We start from the raw sequence: 22,681 nt of genomic DNA, 5'->3' as shown, positions 1-22,681 counted from the left end.
AGAAGGGCTAAGAGAAGTAGTGTAGCCTGAAACAGTAAAAATAAAACTCAAATCTGAGTTCAAAGACTTTGATAAATTCTGTCACAAATTGAATGACCTTGAGCAAGTCTCAACTTTTCTAGGCTTCAGGTTCTACTTTGGAAAATATACTATATAAGTTCTAAATTTCCATACAGTTCTCACATAATTATAAACATTCTAGGCCTTTGGGAAATTAAAAGGATGGGACAGAGTAGAGAATAGAGGAGAATAAAAGCAGGCAAGGCTGCATTGGCAACAGATGAAACTACCAGAAAAAGGAAGAGGAGAGACAATGGAGATGGTGGTATTAAAGAGAGATATTTGATTCTTGGCACGATAGATACACAGGTAGGTAGGATACGTGTGTATAATTCACAAACATTCAGTAATGCCAGATGATGCTCTGTGATTAAAAGACAGAAAATGAACCATTTGCTATAAATTTATTAAGTTTATAGTAATTTAATTCCTTCTGTAATACCTCTAATTCTTTTCTATTTCCCTTGCATGGGGGCAGCTGATATATTCCAAAGACTAAAAAATCTTATTATTCTTTCTTGGTAAGGGACTCCCTTTATAGAAGGAATCAGTAGAAGCAGCCACAGAGTTCAAAGTTATAGCACTTATTAAGTTTATAGCACGTAGTTCCTAATCCTCACCATAAATTTTGCAAAATATGAAAAAATTGAGTTTGGGTAGTAAACAGACAATGTAATATACAGATAATGTATTATAGAATTTTACACTTGAAACCTACATAATTTTATTAATCAATACATTTAATAAAATTTACCACAAAAAAATTTGCAAGATTGGATCCAATTTATAAATAACCATCTATTAGGAGACCTTTCTAGATTCAAGTACTTATTCTGGTGTCTGGTGATCAACTGCAACTCATTCAAATCAGCACAGTTTTTAACCTTGATCAGAGAGGAAAGAGTTCTTTAGGTGCCTACTCCCTCAGGGCTCCTGAGACCAGAAAATGAAGTAGAATGGGGAAATCTAAGATTTGGCTGGGGGTGACAGTCCTCCCAACTATGTAGGCAAACTCAATATTCTGCCTCTGAGAGTACCTCTAACAGGCCTTTCTATAAGATATGGTAGAAAGCTTAAGGGGGTCGGATAGACCTACAGTTGAAACTAATTCTGCCCTTATCAGTTATGCCATCAAGAGCAATTTACTGTTAACATCAGTTTACATTATCTGTAAAATGGGGATTACAATACCACTCTTTTAGTGTTGTTGGGAGCATTCAAAGAAATGACTAACAGAAATCCCCTAGCACCGTACTTCACACATTGCGGATATTGTGAGTCTTCAATAAATATTATCATCTCTGCTCTTTTCTTTTCCACCGTCTGTATTTTGTTTCTCTTCATCCTACCCTGGAAAGAATGCTCTGCTGATGTCAGCATCAAGAAGCAGGGCTGCCAGGAGTGTCGACCAAGTGGCTTCAGGGCTGCCCATGGAATGCTTTAATACCTTCTGCAATACCTCTAATTCTTTTTTGTTTTCTTTGCCTAGGGGCTGCTGATGTCTTCCAGACACTAAAAAATCTTATTATTCTTTCTTGGTAAGGGGCTCTCTTCATAGAAGGAATCAGTACAAGCAGCCACAGAGGTAAAACAAGCTGTCAGATCTTTTTGGCTGGGCATAAGCTGAGCCTGAAATTTCAACCTAAGGCATCCCTACTTCTTGGACAAAAAAAGTCCTTTGCACTCAAGTTGCTGCAAACTGCTGTTTCTGGAGGAGCTTCAAAGATACCGTTAGGGGAGATTTACAGACTTTGGCTAAATAATTCAAATGCAATTGTTCTAGTAGAATTTTACTGAGAAAATCTAGCATCACCTCCCTCTGAATACAAGTTTATGGGAATGCAACTTCATTAGTACAATTCTATCTTACATGATTTTGTTTTAGTGTAAATCTCTTAGAACCCTGAAGGACAAAATGTCACCCCATCATCATGTGGTCCTGTGCCAAATGTTTCTGGACAGTTGCATAGTCTAACCTTCATCATTATAAGGAAGACATCAATAAATTCAGGGGACAAACTAGAAGTTCAAATAAAAGACAATAATAATAATTAATAATAATTATTATTATGAACTTTATGGATAATTTACCTATTACTAGTAATCATAACTACCTTTTTTAATTGAAAAATGTCTGTGTTGTATGTATCATGCTGGACTATAGGTATTCTCAATTTGTATTATATTTTTCTACAATATGATTTTAGCACCCTAAGTTTTAGAGAGGCCACAAATGGGCCTTAAAGAAGTTAAGCAAGTGAGGTCATATAGAGCTGCAAGTTCAAATTTAGGATTATCTAGCACTAAAGCTTACATCCTTTCTGAAGTGCTTCCCATTAATTAATGGGTGTCCGTTGACAGTCACCGAATATTAGTATTGGCGGAGATAGGGAGGTTCATTTAGAGAAAACCAGTTTTCTTAGAAGCAGAGCACCTGAGGCCCAGAAGGTTTTAACCACCATGAAGCCAAACACATAGACAGTGGCAGAGCAGGCACCTGAATCCTGTGGGCACTCCCTGCAGCTGTCTCAATGGAGTCCTCATCAAGGCCCACCAGGCCTGCTGTGACCAATCCCCGCTCACCCCTCCATGCGCACAGACAACCAGGAGCATTCCACACAGGCAACAGGGTGCTAAGTGTGTTTGTTTTTGTTATTTTTATTCCCAAAGCATATTTGTCTTTGCCCACTTGACGATCAGTACAATTTTTTTTTTTTAAGATTCAATTCAATTCAGCCCATGTATCACTACCTCTAGGAAGCCTTCACAGACTCACCTCTCTTCTCGTCCCAGAAAATTAGGTATAATGAATTAAGGAATAGCTTAATCATTTTCAATCTTTGGCAGGCTCCTTTTTCATTCCACAAATATTTATTGGATCTGTATTATTTATAAGCACTGTGCTAAGTGCTTCACATGTATTATGTTAATCATTCCTCACCACAATCATGTGAGTTAGGTATTATTTTTATCCTCCTTTTAAAAAACAGAAAATGCAGGCCTAAAGAGATGTGGTAACTTTAAAAAAGAAAAAGAAAAAGAAAAGTATCTTTCTCTCTCATTCCCTGTGTCCTAATATGTGTCCTAATATACATTTACTATGAAATTGGCAGGACTCTGTGGAACTTTATTTCACTTCCAAATTGTAATTTCTGATAGTATGATTCTGTGTATATAATGATATATTTGCTAAATATTATATGCCATTGAAGGCTATAAGCTCCACACTGGTACGATAGTATCTACTTTGTTTACTATTCTATCCACAGGGCCTGACACAGTGGCACAGAGTGGCACCCAAGAAATGATCGTTGAATAAACAAATTCGGAATGAATGAATTAAATATGAATAAAGAGCAAATGCATAGATCTCTAGTCTCCAAGTCACTCTTCTGGGCTGCCTCCTCAGATCAGTCTGCATTGGGGAGAAATGCCACATAAGCAATGACGGACATGTTTTTCCTCCCAAGGCCAACACTATTATCTGAGATGTGCATTCTAGAATTCATTTCTGGACTCTATAATTTTCCATTTTCTTACCTATCATTATGGTTATATTAATTCTACAGATCCAAATGGAATGAAAACTGATTTGAGCAGGGACGGAGCTGTTTTTTAGTCCTGCTGAGAAAGAGCATAATGACAGAGTCCTTAGCACACAGCCCCCCAAATAACAGGAGTTTGGCAAAGAGCCTTGGGAGGAACTCAAGTCATTACCATGGCCCTCTATTATACCAGCCGGAAATCACACTGCCGATTTCCACGTAATACAGCAAATATCTCCGAGGGCAGGATCCTAGCTCCCAGATGCTCACTAGCCCTCAGGCACGTTCTGTACCCCATGCAGCTACCTAGGCTATTCTAAAACATGCACTCTCCTTCTCCCTGCTCCACCAAGGATTCTAATGTTTAGCATCAGCTCCACCCTTTGTCTTACAATATTTCACACAATATCTCCAGTTAATTTAAGGGGTAGAAATAGTATAACAAAATTATAAAAACAGACTACTTTAATGGACCTATTCATAAAAACTTATATGCTCTTGTTTTTGTGATAGTTATACATGAGCATATAGTACATACACAGGTCTGTATATTTTAAATATTAGATCTATTCTATAGATGCATATGTAAATGAATATCAACATATATGCTTATGTAAATATATCAGCATTTTGAGTACCTATCAGAAATAAATGAAATATATTTACACAGAGAGAATAAACATTCTTTATAAAAACAAACTAGTATATTCTAGATTAAAATAATATAGAACTTTATTTTTTATGTGTGTATATACATGCATGTATATGTATATATGTGTGTGTGTGTATACATACTTACATATATACAAAATGTTAATATATGGAATGCAAGTAGTTAGGTATTATAGAGATATTTAATGCATATGTTAAAATCTGTGCACATATGTATATATAGACAAATTAGAAACTATTCAACATAATATATTTGAAAGTGTACAGGAGTGGGACAAAGAGATAAATTAATCACTCTAGCTTAGCACTCTAGGGACTGAGATGGCAAGAGGTGAAAGGATCAGGTGAGAATGTCACAACATTGAAGAGCCTAAAAGATATAGTATTATAGCTCCAATATTAAAGGATCACTGTTCTTCCTAGCCAATAATAAAGTACATGTGAATAAAGGAGAAAAGGTATAGAGATATGTGTGCAAAAGAATAATGAGAGATGGTGGTTGCTTCAATTTACTGCCTTCCCATATGTCACTGGATCTTTAATTATTAGTGCAGAGACTCTATTTCAAGTCTCTAAAGCATTCAATAGCTATAAATGTAAGGCAAGTAGGAGGCTGAGTTTGTGAAACACCAAGGAAGAAAAAGGTTTCCCTTGGTTGATGAAATATGTACCAAGAGTTCTAGAGAATGTTTATTACAAGGTAGAATTCAAATGTGGAGTTGGAAAATTATCATTTATGAAATAAAATTTTATTACATATTGAATAAAAAATTAGAACAATAAAGCAAGTTTGGTGTGGTTTTTTTTTTTTTACTCTAAAGCAAGTTTGCTTTCTCTTTATAAAAACAACAAACTAGATGTGAGTTTGTGTGCTTTGCCTCTGGGAACCTTGAGAATGCAATCAATACAGAGATATAGGTTAAAGACATTGAAACATGTATTTGTGAAAGACTATATAGATACTTCAAAATCGTCAGGACTGTTTATTCAGTTTGGGATTGATGCTAACTTTAAAAATTAACTGCGTGTCAAATGTCAAGCTCCATTTCAAACTGAATTTAATACTATAATGACAATATGTTATTGATTTAAAGCAGAATGCTAAGATGCATGATGTTAATGCAACAAAAGCCATATATTTGGCCAGGTATATGTAACTATATCATTAAGATCTAGTGATAAATGATATTCTTGGAAGTACTTTTTATAAAATTAACATTAAAATTAGAATGTTCTCTACACTTCTCACACCATAATGTTTTACTCATGATCAATATTCACTTCTCAATTATACTAAAAGCATATTAAAATCAAGAAAGGATTTTTTTCTGCAAACACAGCTTTTCTCTTTTCAATGGATATTTAAGAACAGTCATTGTTCTGTACTCATGACAGTGATTACAGGTGCATTTTATTTTTATTTTACAGAATTTACAGAAAGTTGTTTTCCCTCCCTGGATGGAAGCAGGAAAAAAACAATTTAACTTCTGGTAAAATGTTAGTAGTTTGGGGCAAGAATCAGCTAGTAATCAAATTAAGGGAACCTGCATATTTGCTTCAGAAATGTATTCTAGGAGAGAGAGTGTTTAATATAAATAAACTATTGCTTCTCTAGTAATAAATGAAATATTTCATTTTTTTTTATTTTGAGCATAATCATCCTATAGCTTGCTTCCAATTATTCCTTGTGCTTGTAAAATAAATTATTTAGGATAAACAAATTTTTTTCTCTATTACTAAAGAGGTACACAGCATTATAAGAATAAAATTAGAATAGTATAGTTCAAATCACCACTTTCCAAATCTGAATAAATCTACTTTTAACTTTAAAGAGCTGGAAAATATCTGATTAAAGTTATTTTTTCTCTTCCTTAAAACAAACAAACAAACAAACAAACAAAAACCCTGGGCTAGGCAGAATAGAAAAGTTAACAATGACTAGAAGTAAAAGTGCAGTTAAAAGACTATGATGCAAAATAGTGAAATCATCTGAAGATTAGAAAAGTTGAACTTGGGGAAAAGTCACTAAAAGAAACTGAGCACAGCATCCCTGGACTTGCCCAAGCCGCCCTGAGGTGTGAGCCCCCCAAACCTGTGAAAATGAGAGGTTTTTCTTGGCCTACCATTTTCCAAACAGGCATCCCCAGTCAGCAAGGAGGACTCACTCACTCAGCAAAGTTTCCAAACCATCCTAACCTTACACAACTTGCTCGCAGTTTCTCCCGGCGCTCGGGGGAAAGTCATAAGGAAAAGGCTCACCTGTGCTGGGCTGAACCAGCCATGTGGGCAGGCACAGTGCTCCCCACAAGTCCCTTTGCCCTTGGTGCTCGTCCTGTGGGGACTTTTCCGCACACTGTCCCACAAGGTGACCAGCTTGGTCCTGTTTGAAGCTGGACCCCCAGGTCCTGAAGAAGGCATGGTCTGAGAATTGTACCCGAGCCCCTGAGGGCTCCTCTGCCAGCCACAAGCGCAGTGGGCATCCCTGAGCACTGTGGGGGCACTCCTGCCGGCATCCATCCCATCGGACCCCCGGCTGCAGCTGTGTTGCTTGGTGAGGTATGCATTCATAGTGCACTGATGTCTACTCTTTCCTTTGGTCAGCTCTGCCCAGGAATGTTTCCTCCTTGACACCCCTTGCTTCCAGGCAGTTGTAAAAGTCTCTTTTTTTCCCCCCTCGCGTGGATCCCTCAGTAGCTTTGACAGCTGCTATAAGCAGTGCATCCTGGGAGCCGTGGGAGCAGCGAGAGCAGCTCCGCACAGCATTATCTGCGGGCTGGTAGCTCTTTGTCAATAGATGACTCAACTCACAGAGCAACTTGACAGTATCCCTGCTCTAGGCAGAAGCAATCAATGCTCCACACAGCTGGGCTACAAGACTGTACACTGCATTACAAGCCCTTTTTGGATGGAGCCCCACAGTAAAGAATACTCGCTGCAATTTGGCATTCTGGCTTTTCCCTGTCCTGGCTGATCCCCACGCAAAATACAGACCTCAGGAAAGACAGCTTCTTATCAGGCTAGCAGGACCCTTCTTTCCGGAAAGAAGGCATCTAGGCTGAAACAACATAGCACAAGCCATTTAAAGTGATGGGAAAGTTAACCTGTCAAGGAATTTCCAACATTTACAGGAATCAATTATCGAGAGAGAGATTTGCCAAGACAGACCAGATCATGAGGCAACTAAATAAGAGCATCAGTATTAATTCTAAAGAAGCTCAATTCATTTAGAAAAATTGCTGAGGTCACAGCATGCTACTGGAGTCCTTTAAAAGTTGCAAGTTTAATGTGTTTTAGATCATGATTACACACTGCCATCTAAGCAAATATTCTTTATGCTATGAACAATTATTATTTCCTTCTGATTCAAAAAAAAGCAATTTTCAAAAGTTCAAAACTGAGGGGTTGGCTTATTTTAACACAGTGTTTTTCCTTACCCAAAATTATTCTGAGGATTTCCTTTCAAATACTTTACCACAACAAATACATTCACCAGAGAAAGGGGCTGCATTTTAAAGTAAAAGACACATCTAACTCTGCCATCCAGTATTTTGGTTTCCAAAGACAGAATTTTCAAATTCTTGCACTGAAAAATAAGTGAAATCTATCCAATTTAAAGCAATTGCCTTCCAGAGAGGACATGATTGTTTAAAAATTTTAGCATGATTCACAGAAGCCACCCATAGTATTTTCAGTAGAGGAAAAGGTGCTTAGAGTTTGTATTCTTTTTGAAACTTTCTCCATCTGTAACATAAATGCTTATCACATATCCTAAGGAAATAATTTTGGTTTGATTGGGAAGCAAGCTGCCATCTACGCAGCACCAAAAAATGATGATATAACCCCATGATATAATAATTTTATCTACAGACCATCAGGTACTATTAGATCTAACTTCTCAGTGGATTGACCAGCAGCTAGGGTGGTGTAGACCTCATTTCTGACTAAGGGGTAAAGGTTATTATTTCAAAGGCCAGGATTATAACATATTCTACATTTCAATCCTGGGATTCGCTAGATAAATCATTGATAAATATATAAAAATGCTGAAGGAATGAGGCAGAATCTTCTCTTTCCATGTATCTCCATAAAAAGTATCCTTTTCCAATTTTTCCACAAGAGGTGGACATTAGTACCTTGCCTGGCACAGTAAGCATCCAAAACATCTTTGCTAAATAATTATAACTCATATGAATAAGTTCAAAAGGCAGGCCCTGGTCCATTACTGGTAATTTTTTCAAAGCACCTAGTGCACTGACTGCCCAGCACATAGCAGCCTTTTAAATACACTAGAGGCCCGGTGCATGAAATTCGTGCACTCAGGTGGTGGTCCCTCGGCCCAGCCTGCGCTCTCTTGGGGGGTGTCTGGCTGACAGCTTAGTCCTGCTCCCCACGGGCAGTTGGACATCCTTAGCACTGCCGTGGAGGTGGGAGAGGCTCCCGCCACTACTGCTGCACTTGCCAGCTGTGAGACGGGCTTCTGGCTGAGCAGCGCTCCCCCTGTGGGAGTGCACTGACCACCAGGGGGCAGCTCCTGCGTTGAGCATCTGCCCCCTTGTGGTCAGTGTGCATCATAGTGACTGGTCGTTCCACTGTTCAGTCGATTTGCATATGAGCCTTTTATTATATAGGATTTCTTGGATGGATATATGGAGGGTTTGGTGGATGTATAAATAGAAGGAAGAGTAGAGGAATGAAGCAGTTGAGTAACATTTTTTGAAAACAATATTTAATTCAGCAATGATGCAGAATCATAAGCTCTTCCATTAAGGTTAGCTACAGTGATGGTTTTGAGGTGTTAAAGAAATTTGATAGAAGAAGGAGAAGGAGAAGGAGAAGTAGAAGGAGAAGGAGAAGGAGAAGGAGAAGGAGAAGGAGAAGGAGAAGGAGAAGGAGAAGGAGAAGGAGAAGGAGAAGGAGAAGGAGAAGGAGAAGGAGAAGAAGGAAGAAGAAGAATAAGAAGGATAAGACTTTAACTATTGGGAAGAAATATGTGGCATTAATGGTCTTTCTTCCTGAAAGAAAATCAAGGAATCAAGATCAATGCTTGAAAAGTGTAAAATTGAGGCAAAGAGTTCATTATGTGATACTCAGTGGGGGAAATCTGATTTTTGAAGAGAGAGGAAGAGAGAAAGAGAAAAAAACAAACATTGATATGAAAGAGGAATGCTGATTGGTTGCCTCCCATATGTGCCCCAACTGGGGATCAAACCTGCAACCTAGGCATGTGCCCTGACTGGGCAATGCTCCAACCAACTGAGCCATCAGCCAGGGTTGAATGAGTTATTTTTAATGAGCTATTTCTTCTCAACACAAGGACAACAGGATTCCTATTTTAATAACCTTAACATGTCATTCCTATATTGATAAATATGTTGTGTAACTAATATTACTTGCCTTGAAGGATCTTAAAGACCATATCAAACTTCCATTAAACTCATTACAATACTATACTGAAATTATTCTTTAATATATATAACATAATTCCAGCCTCCTGTCTTCCTCTTCAAGTCATATTTTTTTTTTCCTTTTCAAATAATGATGTTTGGCTTTTTAAGTCTGAAGACAGACCACTTAAGCAGATAAATGTGTCCAACTAACCCACTGTACTATGAAACAGACCTACTAATTAAAGATAATTCAATTTGATCAACTGTAATTGGACAATTGTAATGACCATGAGATGACATGAAATTCTGGCCAAACAAGAATTAGTGGTACCCAAGTACACATCCCACTTATCATTGTGATTTAACATGGGCAGATGGTGCACAGGGCAATGCCTAGATGAGATGTATCTTCTTGACCTCTCTTTGACCTGTTACTGTCTCCATAGAGCAGCCACTGGCTTTAAAGCAGAGGCTTAAATGAATATCCTGGCTTGATTTGTTTAAAATTAAATAGCAATGATGATTTACTAAATAAATTGTACCGCACTAAAACACTATGCAGATATTCTTGCCAGATAAAATTTCCTCAGGCTCTCTTTGCATATGGGAAATGAAAATATTAATTACGAAAGAAGAGCTAAGTAGTGCTTTCTAAAGGATGACTGGGTAGCAGAAGCCCTTTAGCATCCATAAGTAATGTCTTAGATAATCACAAAATGATATAAAGTATTAGATAAAATTTATCTTGATTTCAAAATTGTAGATAGTCTATTCCTGGCCCTGCAAATCCTAGAGATGTCATAAATGCTAACAAATTAATATTCTTGTACATCTAATAGCCTCCAGCCTAAGCAATCTCCAGATCTAATCACATTTACCTTTCAAAATAAGAGAGAACCAAGCATATTTAAAGTATTTCAGGCTCTAAATTTATTTCCAAAACCCTTAAACCAATTTAATCATAAATCTTAGGAGGCAAAGCAAGAAGGAATTAACACTGAGGAAGGATACATGCTTAATTGCTATAGAGATTTCACCTGGACATAGAATTTAATAGAAAGTAAACAAAAATAGTTTTAAAATGTCCAAAATTCTTGCTAATATGCTTGGATTTTGGTGGGTGTTGAGGAGAGAGGATTAATCTGAATTAATGTAAGGGTGAATTGTAAAATGGTTTTCAGGAAATGCAGATGTATTATATTCTAACACAGTAACACTGTTGGGGAAATAAGAACATAAGTTATGTGACATTTCTTAGAGATTATGAGAACACTAATAAAAAGGTAATAATCATTTATAATTTACAAATTTTAGCTATTGAATCTAAATAATGAGCTCCACTGCTATAAGAAATGTGTCCTTGTCCTTCAACATTAGGCTAATGTCACTCCCCGGAAGCTTTCCAGACGCCCCTGGCATATTCAGTTACACTCCACAGTATTTGTATGCTTGTGTGTGTAAATACCTTTCACAGTGGTCGATTTCTCTCAATCCACCACTATGACAACCTCCCTTGTCGAAGCTACCATCACGTCTCCTCAGCAGTGGTGAAACAGCTTCCCAGCTGGTCTCTGGCCTCCACCCTTACTCCAATTCACTCTCACATAGTGGCCAGAGGGACTTCCTCAGATGTGTGAATGCAGTCAGGCCCCACTCTGCATAACAAATGTCAATAAAATCTCTGAGGACCTTTATCCCCATAGACAACATCTTCAAACTGGCCTGCCTGGTCCTGGATTATGGCCTGTGTGACTTGGCCTCTGTGCTTTCTCCAGTCTCACCCATGCCTCACCCCCTTGCCCCATCCACCTTCCAACCACATAGGCCTTGACTACCTTGTGGCCATTCCACATGCTCTCTTCCCTTGCCCACACCTTCACATAAATCATTCCTACTCACCCTTCTGTTAGGTGCTTCAAGAAACAACTTCCTGGAATCATCCCAAGGAATCATTGAATATACTCAAGAAGGGTCGACTTACCCTGCAACACAGCTCCAAAACCAGTCTCCCAGACCTTCCTTCACACCAGCTTGCCATCCCAAAGACTCTTCTATTCAGAAATTCTGGAGTCATCCCTGCCCTCCAGAGCTCAGCTCAAATGTCACCTTTCCAAGAAACCATCCCCTGGACACTGTGCCCCACCCTTCTTCCAGAACAGATCATGTCATCCTCCCATTAAACACTCACTTAGCACCTGTGCCTTTCTTTTCTCTTTTCTTTTTCTTCATATACTCTTATCACTTTTTGTTAGAGAAAGAGGAAGGGAGGAGAGAGAAATAGAAACATCGGTGTTGATTGGCTGCCTCCTGCAGGCCCCCTATTGGGGATTGAGCCTGAAACCCAGGCATGTGTCCTGACCAGGAATCGAACCAGTGACCTCTTGGTGGATGGCATGATGCTCAATCCACTGACCCACACTGGCTAGACACACCTGTGCCTTTCTATTCCAACACTTACATGTCTGTACTTAAAGTAAAAATTACACTATTACTCATTTTGGGCCATTCTACTTACACAGAATATAGGTAAATGCCATTAGGGAAGAGAGAGGGCTCTTTTTGTATCTGTAGCTTCTGAACCAAGCACAAAGGCAGTGTTTAGTATTTATTAAAACAAATCTAGTAAGAAAGAAGATAAAAATTGTCTTTCAGTGGTTATACCAACATTGGTATTCAAGTCTGTGTTCTACCTCTCAGTGCAAAATGAACAAATAAGCATTTTGAATTTAAACACAAAGTAGCTATGTGCTCTTAAGGTCATCATTTAAGTGAAACATTCTGTGTGGCTGAGTGGTGTAGTGGTATGCATTAACTCATTTGGGGGAAGAAATTTGATAGTGGTCTTACAATACTAAGAAATTGAAATGGCTTTTGTTTGTTTTAGTAAGATATTCATTCATAAAAGCTATACTTCCTGCCAGCTGTGATTTTTCTCTGAAGTGTTTTCAAGATGTTCTCCCTTTATATAGATAGTGAAAAAGGGGGAGTGGGGGGGAAAAGCCAGTCAGTGGGAAAGCAGATAGAGCATCCCAAACTCCAACCACCAGTCTTGACCCTCTTAAAGTGATATACTCCAGAGGCATAGTGAGTTCAGGATCCTGAAAGTGTATACTAGAGAGCAGACGGACAAGATGACACCTCCCCTTCCTCCCGATTAATCAAGTTAAAAGTTTAAAAAATTAAACAGCATTAGTATTTATAACAGCACCTTAATTATATATTTTTAAATATGACTAAAAAATACATAACACAGATCTACCCTCTTAACACAGTTTAAGTATGCAGTACAATATTGTCAACCACACACACAGTGTTGCACAGCAAATCTCCAGAACATTTTGATCATGAACTACTGAAATTCTATTTCTTTTATTTATTTTTTAAATGTTTTTTTTTCAAATACATTTTTATTAATTTCAGAGAGGAAGGGAGAGGGAGAGAGAAATAGAAACATCAATGATGAGAGAGAGTCATGGATTGGCTGCCTCCTGCACACCCCCCAGTGGGGATCTACCCACAACCAAAGCATGTTCCCTGACCAGGAATCAAACCGTGACCTCCTGGTTCATAAGTTGATGCTTAACCACTGAAATTATATTCCTTTTGAACAGAAAATCCTCAATTCCCCTCCTCCTAGGCCCTAGCAACCTCCATTCTACTTCCTGCTTCTATGAATTCACTACTTTAGATACGTCATACAATATAAATCAAATCATTCAGTGTTTGTCTTTCTGTAACTGGCTTATTTCATTTAGCATTATGTCCCCAAAGTTCATTCATGTTGTAGCATATGACAGGATTTCTTCCTTTTTATGGCTGAATAATATTCCATTGTTTCTATATACCACATTTTATTTATCCATCCATCAATGGATATTTAGCCTGTTTCCACCTCGGTGCTATCTATACTAATAAAAGCCTAGCTGGTCCTCATGCACAACATTGTCACAAGATGGTCGCCACAAGATGGCCACTACAAAGGTGGTCACCACAAATATGGCCACCACAAGATGACCACGTGTTCAGTGGAGGTGGGGCCCAGCGGCCGCTCTGTGCGGTGAGGCCTGGGAGTCCCGCGGCTCTGCGCGGCATGGAAGAAGCTGGTCCTGGCGTCTCTACCACCTTGCACAGAGGAGGCGGGTCCCAACCGAGGAGGTGGGTCACGGCAGGGAAGGGCAGTTGTGGGCGATCAGGCCAGCAGGGTAGGGCAGTTGTGGGCAACCGGGCTGGCAGGGGAGCAGTTAGGCATCAATCAGGCCAGCAGGGGAGTGGTCAGGGGTCGATCAGGCTGGCAGGCAGAAGCAGTTAGAGGCAATGAGGCAGACAGGCAGGCAGGCGAGCAGTTAGGAGCCAGCAGTCATGGATTGTGAGAGGGATGTCCAACTGCTGGTTTAGTCTCGATCCCACAGGCCTAAACCGGCAGTCAGACATAACCGAGGGTTCCCAGACTGGGCTGAGGGACACACACCCCCACCCCCATGCACAATTTTCGTGCACCAAGCCTCTAGTTGTAAATAACGCTTCAAAGATCACAGGAGTGCAAATATCTTTTCAAGACTCTAATTTCACTTTTTTGAATAAATGAAAAAGGGATTTATGGGTCATATGACAGTTTTATTTTTAAGTTTTCTGAAAAACATTCATGTTTTCTATAGCAGCTGAGCCATTTTACATTCCCATCAACAGGGTACAGGGTTCCAATTTCTCCACATTCTCACCAACACTTAGTTTGTGCTGCTGTTGTTGTTTTACAATGGTCATACTAACAGGTCTGAGCTTTGTTTTTCACATAAATGTCCCAAAAGGATTGGGACTAATGTGAACAATTACATACCAAAAAATTAGGTAATCTAAGAGAAATAGATTTTCTTTTGAATTTCACATTTGTTTCCACATAAATGTGAGTATTGTTTTTTCTCTATTTCTGTAAAGAATGCCATTGGAATATTCTCAGGGTTTTAATTGAATCTGAAGATTGCTTTGGGTAGTATGGACATTTTTTTAAAATGTTGTCTTCTGATCTATGGACATTTACTTGTGTTTTATTTCTTTCATCAATGTTTTGTAAATTTTAGTGTAATAGTCATTCATTGCTGTGGTTAAGTTTATCCCTGTGTATTATTTTTTATGTTATTGTAAATAAGATTGTTTTAATTTCCCATTCAAATTGTTCATTGTTATGTATATAAGCAAACACATTTTTGTATATTGATTTTGTGTCCTACAATTTTGCTGAATTAAGTTTTTAGTTCTAACAGTTGTGTGTATAATCTTTAGTGTTTTCTATATATAAAATAATGTTACTTGTGAACAGAGGCCATTTTACTTCTTTCTTGCTAATTTAAAAACACTTAATTTGGGGTGTGTGTGTGTGTGTGTGTGTGCACATGACTAATTGCTCTGGTTATGACTTCCAGTACAACACTGAATAACACTGGTGACAGTGGGAAGGAACCCTTATATTGTTCTTGATCTTAGAGAAAAATTTTTCAGTTTTTCACCATTGAGTCTGATGTTAGCTATGGGATTTTCATACAGGGCCTTTATTATGTTGAGGTAATTTCCTTCCATTTCTAGTTTGTTGAGTGTTTATGTCATGAAATAATATTAAATTTTGTCAATGATGTTCTTCATCTGTTGAGATGATCATGTGATTTTTGTCTTTTTCTGTTAATGTGGTATATCTCATTGATTTTTTTTTATGTTGAAGCACCTTTAAATCTCATGGATAAAGCACACTTGATCATAGTGTATGATTCTTTTAATGTGCTGTTGAATTCAGTTTGATAGTATTTGTATAGAATTTTTGCATTTATTTATTAGAAATATTGGCCTGAAGTTTTCTTTTCTTGTGGTATCTTTTTCTAGCGTTGGTATCATAGTAATGTGGCCTCATAAGTCTGGAAGTGTTCCCACCATTTTAATTTTTTGGAAGAGTTGGAGAAGAATTGGCATTAATTCTTCCTTAAATATTTGGTAGATTTCACCAGTGAATCTATCTCATCCTTGGCTCTTTTTGGTTGGGAGGCTTTTAATTATTGATTTAATCTCATTACTAGTTATAGGTCTGTTCAAATTTTATAATTTTCATAATTCAGTCTTCATAGGTTGTCATTTTCTAGGAATGTATTTATTTCTCTTAGATTACCTAATTTTTGGGTATATTATTGTTCACATTAGTCCCAATCCTTTTAATTTATTTGGCTTTAATTGTAGCATCTCTTTCAGTTCTGTTTTTATTCATTTGAGCCTTTTCTCTTTTTATTATTAGTTAATGTAGCTAAAAGTATCAATTTTATCTTTTTTTTTAAAACAGCTCTTATTTTTGTTGATTTTTCTATTGTTCTTTTACTTTATACTTTATTTATTTATGTTTCAATCCTAATTATTGCCTTCTTTCTGTTAACTTTAGGTGTAATTTGTTCTTATTGTTCTAGTTCTTTGAAGTATAAAGTTAGGTTGTTTACTTTAAATCTTTTTTAATGTAGGCATTTATCACTATATACTTGCTTAGTATTGTTTATGCTGCATCCCATAAGTTTTGGTATGTGTGTTTTTTGTTTTTATTAGCCTCAAGATATTTTTTAATTTCTCATTTGCTTTCCACTTTAAACCATTAATCATTCAAGAATGTGTTGTTTAATTTCCAAATATTTGTGAATTTTCCAGTTTTCCTTCTGCCATTATTTAGTTTCATTCCATTTGGGTTGGAAAATACATCATATAATTTTAATCTTCTTGATTTTTTTAAGACTTGTTTTGTGACCTAACGTGATTAGTCCTATAGAATGTTCTCGTGTATTTAATAAGAATGTGTATTCTGTTGCTTTTAGGTTGAACAGCTCTCTATATGTGTTAGGCCTTTTTCATCTATTGTGTTATTCAACTCCTCTGTTTCCTTGTTGATCTTCTGTCAGATTGTTCTATACATTATTAAAAGTCAGGCATTGAAATCTTCTATTAGTATGTTGCTATCTAACCCTTTAGTTCTGTTAATGTTTGTTTCATGTATTTGGATGTTCTGATATTGGTGCATATGTAATTATAATTGTCATATTTTCTTGGAAAATTGACCCTTTTGTCATTATATAATATCTTTCTTTGTCTCTCTTGAGTTTTTGATTATTATCATTTGCATGCAATATCTTTATTCATTCTTTCACTTTCAGCCTCCATGTGCTCTTAAATCTAACTGTGGTACATCTACACAATGGAATACTACGCTGTGGTAAAAAAGAAGCTCTTACCATTTGCAACAGCATGGATGGAACTGGAGAGCATTATGCTAAGTGAAATAAGCCAGTCAGAGAAAGATAAATATCACATGATCTCACTCATTTATGGAATATAATGAGCAACATAAACTGATGAACAAAAACAGATCCAGAGACAGAGAAGCATTGATCAGACCGTCAAACCTCAGAGGGAAGGTAGGGGAGGGTGGGGGTAAGGGGAAAAGATCAACCAAAGGACTTATATGCATGCATAGACGCCTAACCAATGCACACAGACAACAGGGGGGTGAGGGCATGAGTGAGGGGGGATGGGGGGTAATGTGGGGATAAGGACACATATAATAACTTAATAAAGAAATTTAAAAAATAAAAAAAATAATAAAGTGAGTCACTTATAGACAGCATATAGTTTAATCTTGTTTTTATTATCCATTCAGCCACTCTATGCCTCATTTAAATAAATTATTAATAGGAAAGAACTTACTCTTGTCATTTTGCTAATTGTTTTATAGTTTACTTAGGCCTCTTTTCTTCTCTTGCTATCTTCCTTTGTGTTTCATTTATTTATTTACTTATCTTCATTTTTGTACTGGAGTGATTTGATACTTTTCTCATTTTCTTTTGGGTATCTTCTGTAGCTATTTTTCTCTGTGATTAACTTAGGACTCACACAAAACACCTTATTCCTATAGTCATCTAGTTTAAACTGATGAGCTGATAACAGTGTAATTTCAGTTATATACGCTACACTTCTACTTCCCCCCACAATTAATTAATGTCACAAATTACATATTTCATATTGTGCATCCATTAACATATTTTATAGTTATAGTTATTTTTTATACTTTTGTCTTTTAACTTCTTTAGCACTGAACACTGAGCTCAGTGCATGTAACAATATGTTCTTGTCCAAGCTTTCGTTGGCTTGAAAATTAATTTAAATATTGAAAGTATATTGATTTAAATGGTGGGGGATTCTTGGCTCTTGATCAGATTCTTAGGAACCTAATATGTGTAACATCCAATGTTGGGTGCTTATCTGATTCTTCCCTGGTTGCCAGGAGCAGAAAAGGTAGTGTGGGAAGGTATGGGGCCCTACACATGCCATCTTCTGCTCTGAGTTTCATGTGGGATAAAATGCATTAATAATAAAATGTGCCAAAATAACACTATGGTATTGACTTATAACTGAATAAAAGAGAGGAGTACAATGAGGGAGAAGGAAGGAAGGAAGGAAGGAAGGAAGGAAGGAAGGAAGGAAGGAAGGAAGGAAGAGAGGGAGGGAGGGAGGGAGGGAGGGAGGGAGGGAGGGAGGGAGGAAGGAAGGAAGGAAGGAAGGAAGGAAGGAAGGAAGGAAGGAAGGAAGGAAGGAAGGAAGGAAGGAATAACAAAACAATAAAGGAAAGAAGGGAGGAAAAGTCACAAAATAAGTAAAGAAATATCTATATCTATAAAAGCCTAAGCGACCAAATGACCGAATAACCCTATGACCGGCCAACAGGTCACTATGACGCACACCAATCACCAGGGGGCAGATGCTTAATACAGAACCTGTCCCCGGTGGTCAATGCACTCCCACTGCAGGAGCGCGGCTCAGCTGACTGAGGGCCGCCACCCGCTGGACTCACGGCTGGCGAGCACAGCTGTGGTGGTACAAGCCTCTCCCACCTCCACAGCAGTGCTACCAAGCGGCGGCAGCAGCAGGCACAGCAGGGCCAGGATGAGCAGAAGTGGAGCGGCACCTGGCCCGGACTTGGGCTCCTCCATGGCTGCCTGCCACTTTGGGAACTACTACATCCCTTGGGGGATGTTGGGCTGTTGGTTTGGGCCCAATCCCCACAGGCAATTTGGCTGAAACCAGCAGTCCGACATCCCTTGAGGGATCCTGGATTGCAAGAGGGCACAGGCCAGACTGAGGGACCCCACCAGTGCACAAATCTGTGCACCAGGCCTCTCGTCTCAAGATAAAATACTGAATCAAAATGGAACAAATATAAATGGACCTTCCTCTGACTATGGGACAGTCTGGCATACACCACTGAGGTCCCCTGAAAGCAGTCTTCCTGGCTTTTTGTTGTCACACCCAGAATTTGAAAGAGAACCATGATCTGGAATCAGTCTTTCTTTGGTCTAAATTCTACATGCTCTTATTTTTTTCTGATGAATGATTTGTAATAGATATTTTCTAAAGTTATCTAAAGGTCACAAAACCTCCTAAGTTAAAAATAAGCCAGATTCTGACTTGTCAGAGGTAATTCATCTGTGGGTTGGCCTAAAGGCAGGGGTATGGATTAATAGACATGACAGGCCCTCTTCCAGCTCAATGATCTCCTCTCCTTGGAGACTTGACATTTTAGTAAAATTTTACCTAATTGGCTTTGTGTTGGCCAGTACATTTCAAATTCACATTTAATTAATCATTGCCTCCTCTTTAATTCACATCATTTTGCTTTTGTGCTTTTCATTTCATTCAATAAGGATTTATCGACTGCCTGTTTTGTACTAGGAACTATACTTGTGGTAAAGAAGTGAACTGTATTCAGGGTAGCAATTTGGCAGGGCAGAATTCCTTGAATGAACAACCGTGACGAGTGACATACAGGGAGACAGGGACAATGTGAGGGCTGTCCCTGCTACTGAACATGTTCCATTGTGGTGAGTTTTATAATTATATGTGGGCATGTTTGTCTCTCCTTCCAGATTATTAACTTCTAAGAAAAAAATCATCTTTTATTTGTAAACTAACACTCTCCTTGCCTCATCATATAATTCTTATTGCTCAGTAAATATTATTGAATTAAAGGTGGAAAATATGAGAGTTGGTTTTAGGAAACATGCTCTAGTTCCGGCTCTACCATGAACTAGCTTTCACCTTGGAGAAGTTCCTTTAACTTGCTAAGTTTTAATGACCACATTTGTAAAATTAAGGGAGTGGACTACAGAGTCCATGAAGCCACATTCAGTGGTTGCTGAAAGACAGGCATATCTGATGAGTGATGCCCTGTCAACATATTGAGGTTTAATCACAGTGCTTCTCAAATGACTACAGAAATTTAGATGTAATATGTTATTTTAATAAATATTTAGGTTTATTATTATTATTTTTAACACATAGCAGGGTGGTTAAAAAGTATGGCATGGTGAATTTTCTGGCTTATCTTCTCAATTTTATATTCTTTCAGTAAAAGCTTGCCAAATAGAGAGGCAGCAGGACATAGTGGTGAGAAGCAGAGCCTCTGAAGTCAGACCGTTAAAGCCATTCCACCTCCATCACTTATTCACAGGCTAAAACAAGCACCTTCTCCCCTCCCTAAATAGCTCTTTACTGTGTTCACCTGAGAGCTCGGAACATTTTAATTGCTGCATAGATACTTGAAGTCTGATGAAATTTCTTCCGTTAGGAATATTTTAAAATTTTTTTTGCATAATGTGCTAAAGTGTTTTACAACCTTTATGTACTTACTAGAGGCCTGGTGCATGAAATTCGTGCGCGGGGGGGGGGGGGGTGTCTATCAGCCCAGCCTGTGCCCTCTCGCAATCAGAGTCCAGAGTGCGGGGGGGCGGGGGGGGGGGGCTAATTGGGGGCAGGGTTGGCCAGGGAGAGGTTGGGGGGGGGGGCGATTGGCTGCCGGTGAGCATGGGGTGGGGCCATCAGGGGCTTGGAAGGAGTTGTGAGCGGAAGGCCGTGGAGGGTATACTTCCGGTATTTGTGGCTCGCCGCTCAGGTTGGTGGCCTACTTACTGGTACCGCTGGCTTTGAAGTCAGGGACGCGGCCCCAAAGCATAGGGAGGCATGGAGGGCATGTGGCCCCAGCGGCGGCACAGGGAGGAAGAGCCCAGTCCTTGCCAGCCCATCCCTGGGTCATGGCCCCTGGTCACAGAGGTGTCTGCTGGTGACCTGGAGATGCACATGAGGCAAGTACTCAAGTCCCTGTGTCCAGTGGGAAGGGCACTTGCTTCCCACCGCTCCAATAATACTAATGCTGTGGTTTAACTGGAATATAAAAGTAGAAAGGCCAGTGCAGTCGAGCTGAATAAATCACAGATTTGTAGCCTTAATATTCTAATCTCTCTAGTAAATGGTAGCATTAGTGTTAAATTTTACGGTCCTGCCAATTCAAGGGCATACCTTCCTATGGATATTCTCCCATCCTAACATCAGATCGGGCAGCGCTGTCCCCCAATCACCCCATCAGTCACCCCCCTCTGCGGGATGACCAGCAGGGCGATGTGGGGGGAGGGCCTGCTGGCACCTGCCTTGGCTGGTGGCCTGGTGCCGCCTGCTCACCGGCCCCACCCCCAATGACTGGTTGTTCCTCAGGTTGTTCTACCATTTTGTCAATTTGCATATTAGGGTTTTATATAGATTTTTCTCCCAGTCATAATAGATGAGGCATAAGGAAAGACAACTAAGTTTACTTAGCCTCTCCAAGTCTCCAGTTTCTCTTCTATAGATAAGGATGATAATAGTCCCTACCTCACAGAATTGATTTGAGAATAACGTGAATACATGTCTGTACTTAGTACAGTGCCTGGCACTTAATAATGCACAACAAGCTTTACCTAACATCTTTTTTATCATCATTATCACTTCCCTCACTCCAGTAATAAACTGCTGAGGCTGACATCAAAAAATTCTGTAGTGCCTATACATGGACACTCAATAAAGGTTAATTGATTTCCATTGAATGTCAGAATTCTATATGAGTCCTAAACTTACCTTTCTAACTCCTACTTTTGATCAGGGCATTCTCCCCCTTGGCCATGTGCTCAATAACAGCATCACTGGCAACACATTTACCATTGTTGAGTATTTAAAATTTGTCCTGAGCAAAGATATTTCATTTGACTCTACTAACCCTACATGGTAAACACTGAGATGCCAATTTCAGATACAGATATTGGCTTAGAAAGATGCTATAGTTTTCCCATGGTCATAGCATTGATAAGAAGTGAAACCAGGAACAAAATCAATGTTCATACAACACTGGAGCTGGAACATGAAAACTGTACTAATCATCTTCTGTCACCATATATATGGCCCCCTTTACAGACTTTGGGTAGTGGACACACAGTGTAATAAACAAATCAGGTGACATAGAACTGTACAATTAAAACCTATATAATCTTATTAACCAATGTCACCCCCAAAAATTTAATAAAAATAAAAATATTCTAACTATAGAATCTCATTTTTATGTTAGGTTTTGGTTTTTGAAAATACTGTTATATCCTTGATTTCTCTTAACCTTGAAATAGCCCCACATGGTAGGCAGCCAGGGGAAAAACTGAAGATCATGGTTGTAAAATAATGTGTCTAGGGTTAGACAGCTGATAAGTGCTATTGTTGGAACCAGAATTCAAACCTCAGGGTTCTGCCCAAAATCTTTCCACTATTCCATCCTGTTTTCTTCCACAGCATTTTTTTTCTGAGGATGAACACATGATGTCTTGTCATTCCCTTTTGCCATCAAAAAATAACAAAAGGGTAAAAGATGAGAAACTTTTAGTGAACCTAGAATTTAAGGATTTAAGTTTGGTGTTAGCAAAATAATTTGCATTCCCCTTCTCTGTTCCTATTTATGATCCTAAGGAAAGGCTTACTGTAATCAGGATTTAGAGAGATCTGAAAGAAACATCTTCCTAAACTTGAATGGCTGAAATAAAAATAAAGCTTCTGTCTTAATTGTATTTCCTCTTGCAAGTCCAGGAGCATCTGCAGTTTCTCGCAGCCACAAGAAAGAGGCTTGGGTTTTTGTAAATACTTCTCTTTTTTTGGCTA

The 22,681-nt window shown here is 38.6% G+C and overlaps 1 protein-coding gene across 10 annotated transcripts in view; it reads right to left on the bottom strand.

The window, feature by feature from the left end:
- DLG2 (discs large MAGUK scaffold protein 2) overlaps positions 1 to 22,681 on the bottom strand; it is a 1,392,511-nt gene that overhangs the window by 762,347 nt on the left and 607,483 nt on the right. For 2 of the 10 annotated variants that reach the window (XM_036324807.1, XM_036324808.1), the window contains exon 1: positions 6,537 to 6,869. The exons of 7 other annotated variants lie outside the window; for them this stretch is intronic. In XM_036324807.1, the coding sequence (XP_036180700.1) occupies positions 6,537 to 6,845 (309 nt within the window). In that variant the 5' untranslated portion in view covers positions 6,846 to 6,869. Of the gene's footprint in view, positions 1 to 6,536; positions 6,872 to 22,681 lie in introns of those variants that run through there. One more of the 10 variants, XM_036324805.1, reaches the window with a different exon arrangement.

This window comes from Myotis myotis, unplaced genomic scaffold, assembly GCF_014108235.1.
Source record: "Myotis myotis isolate mMyoMyo1 unplaced genomic scaffold, mMyoMyo1.p scaffold_m19_p_10, whole genome shotgun sequence".
NCBI lineage: Eukaryota > Metazoa > Chordata > Mammalia > Chiroptera > Vespertilionidae > Myotis > Myotis myotis.
Note: the sequence above shows the minus strand (reverse complement) of the source record. Positions and strands in the feature narration are given on the sequence as shown.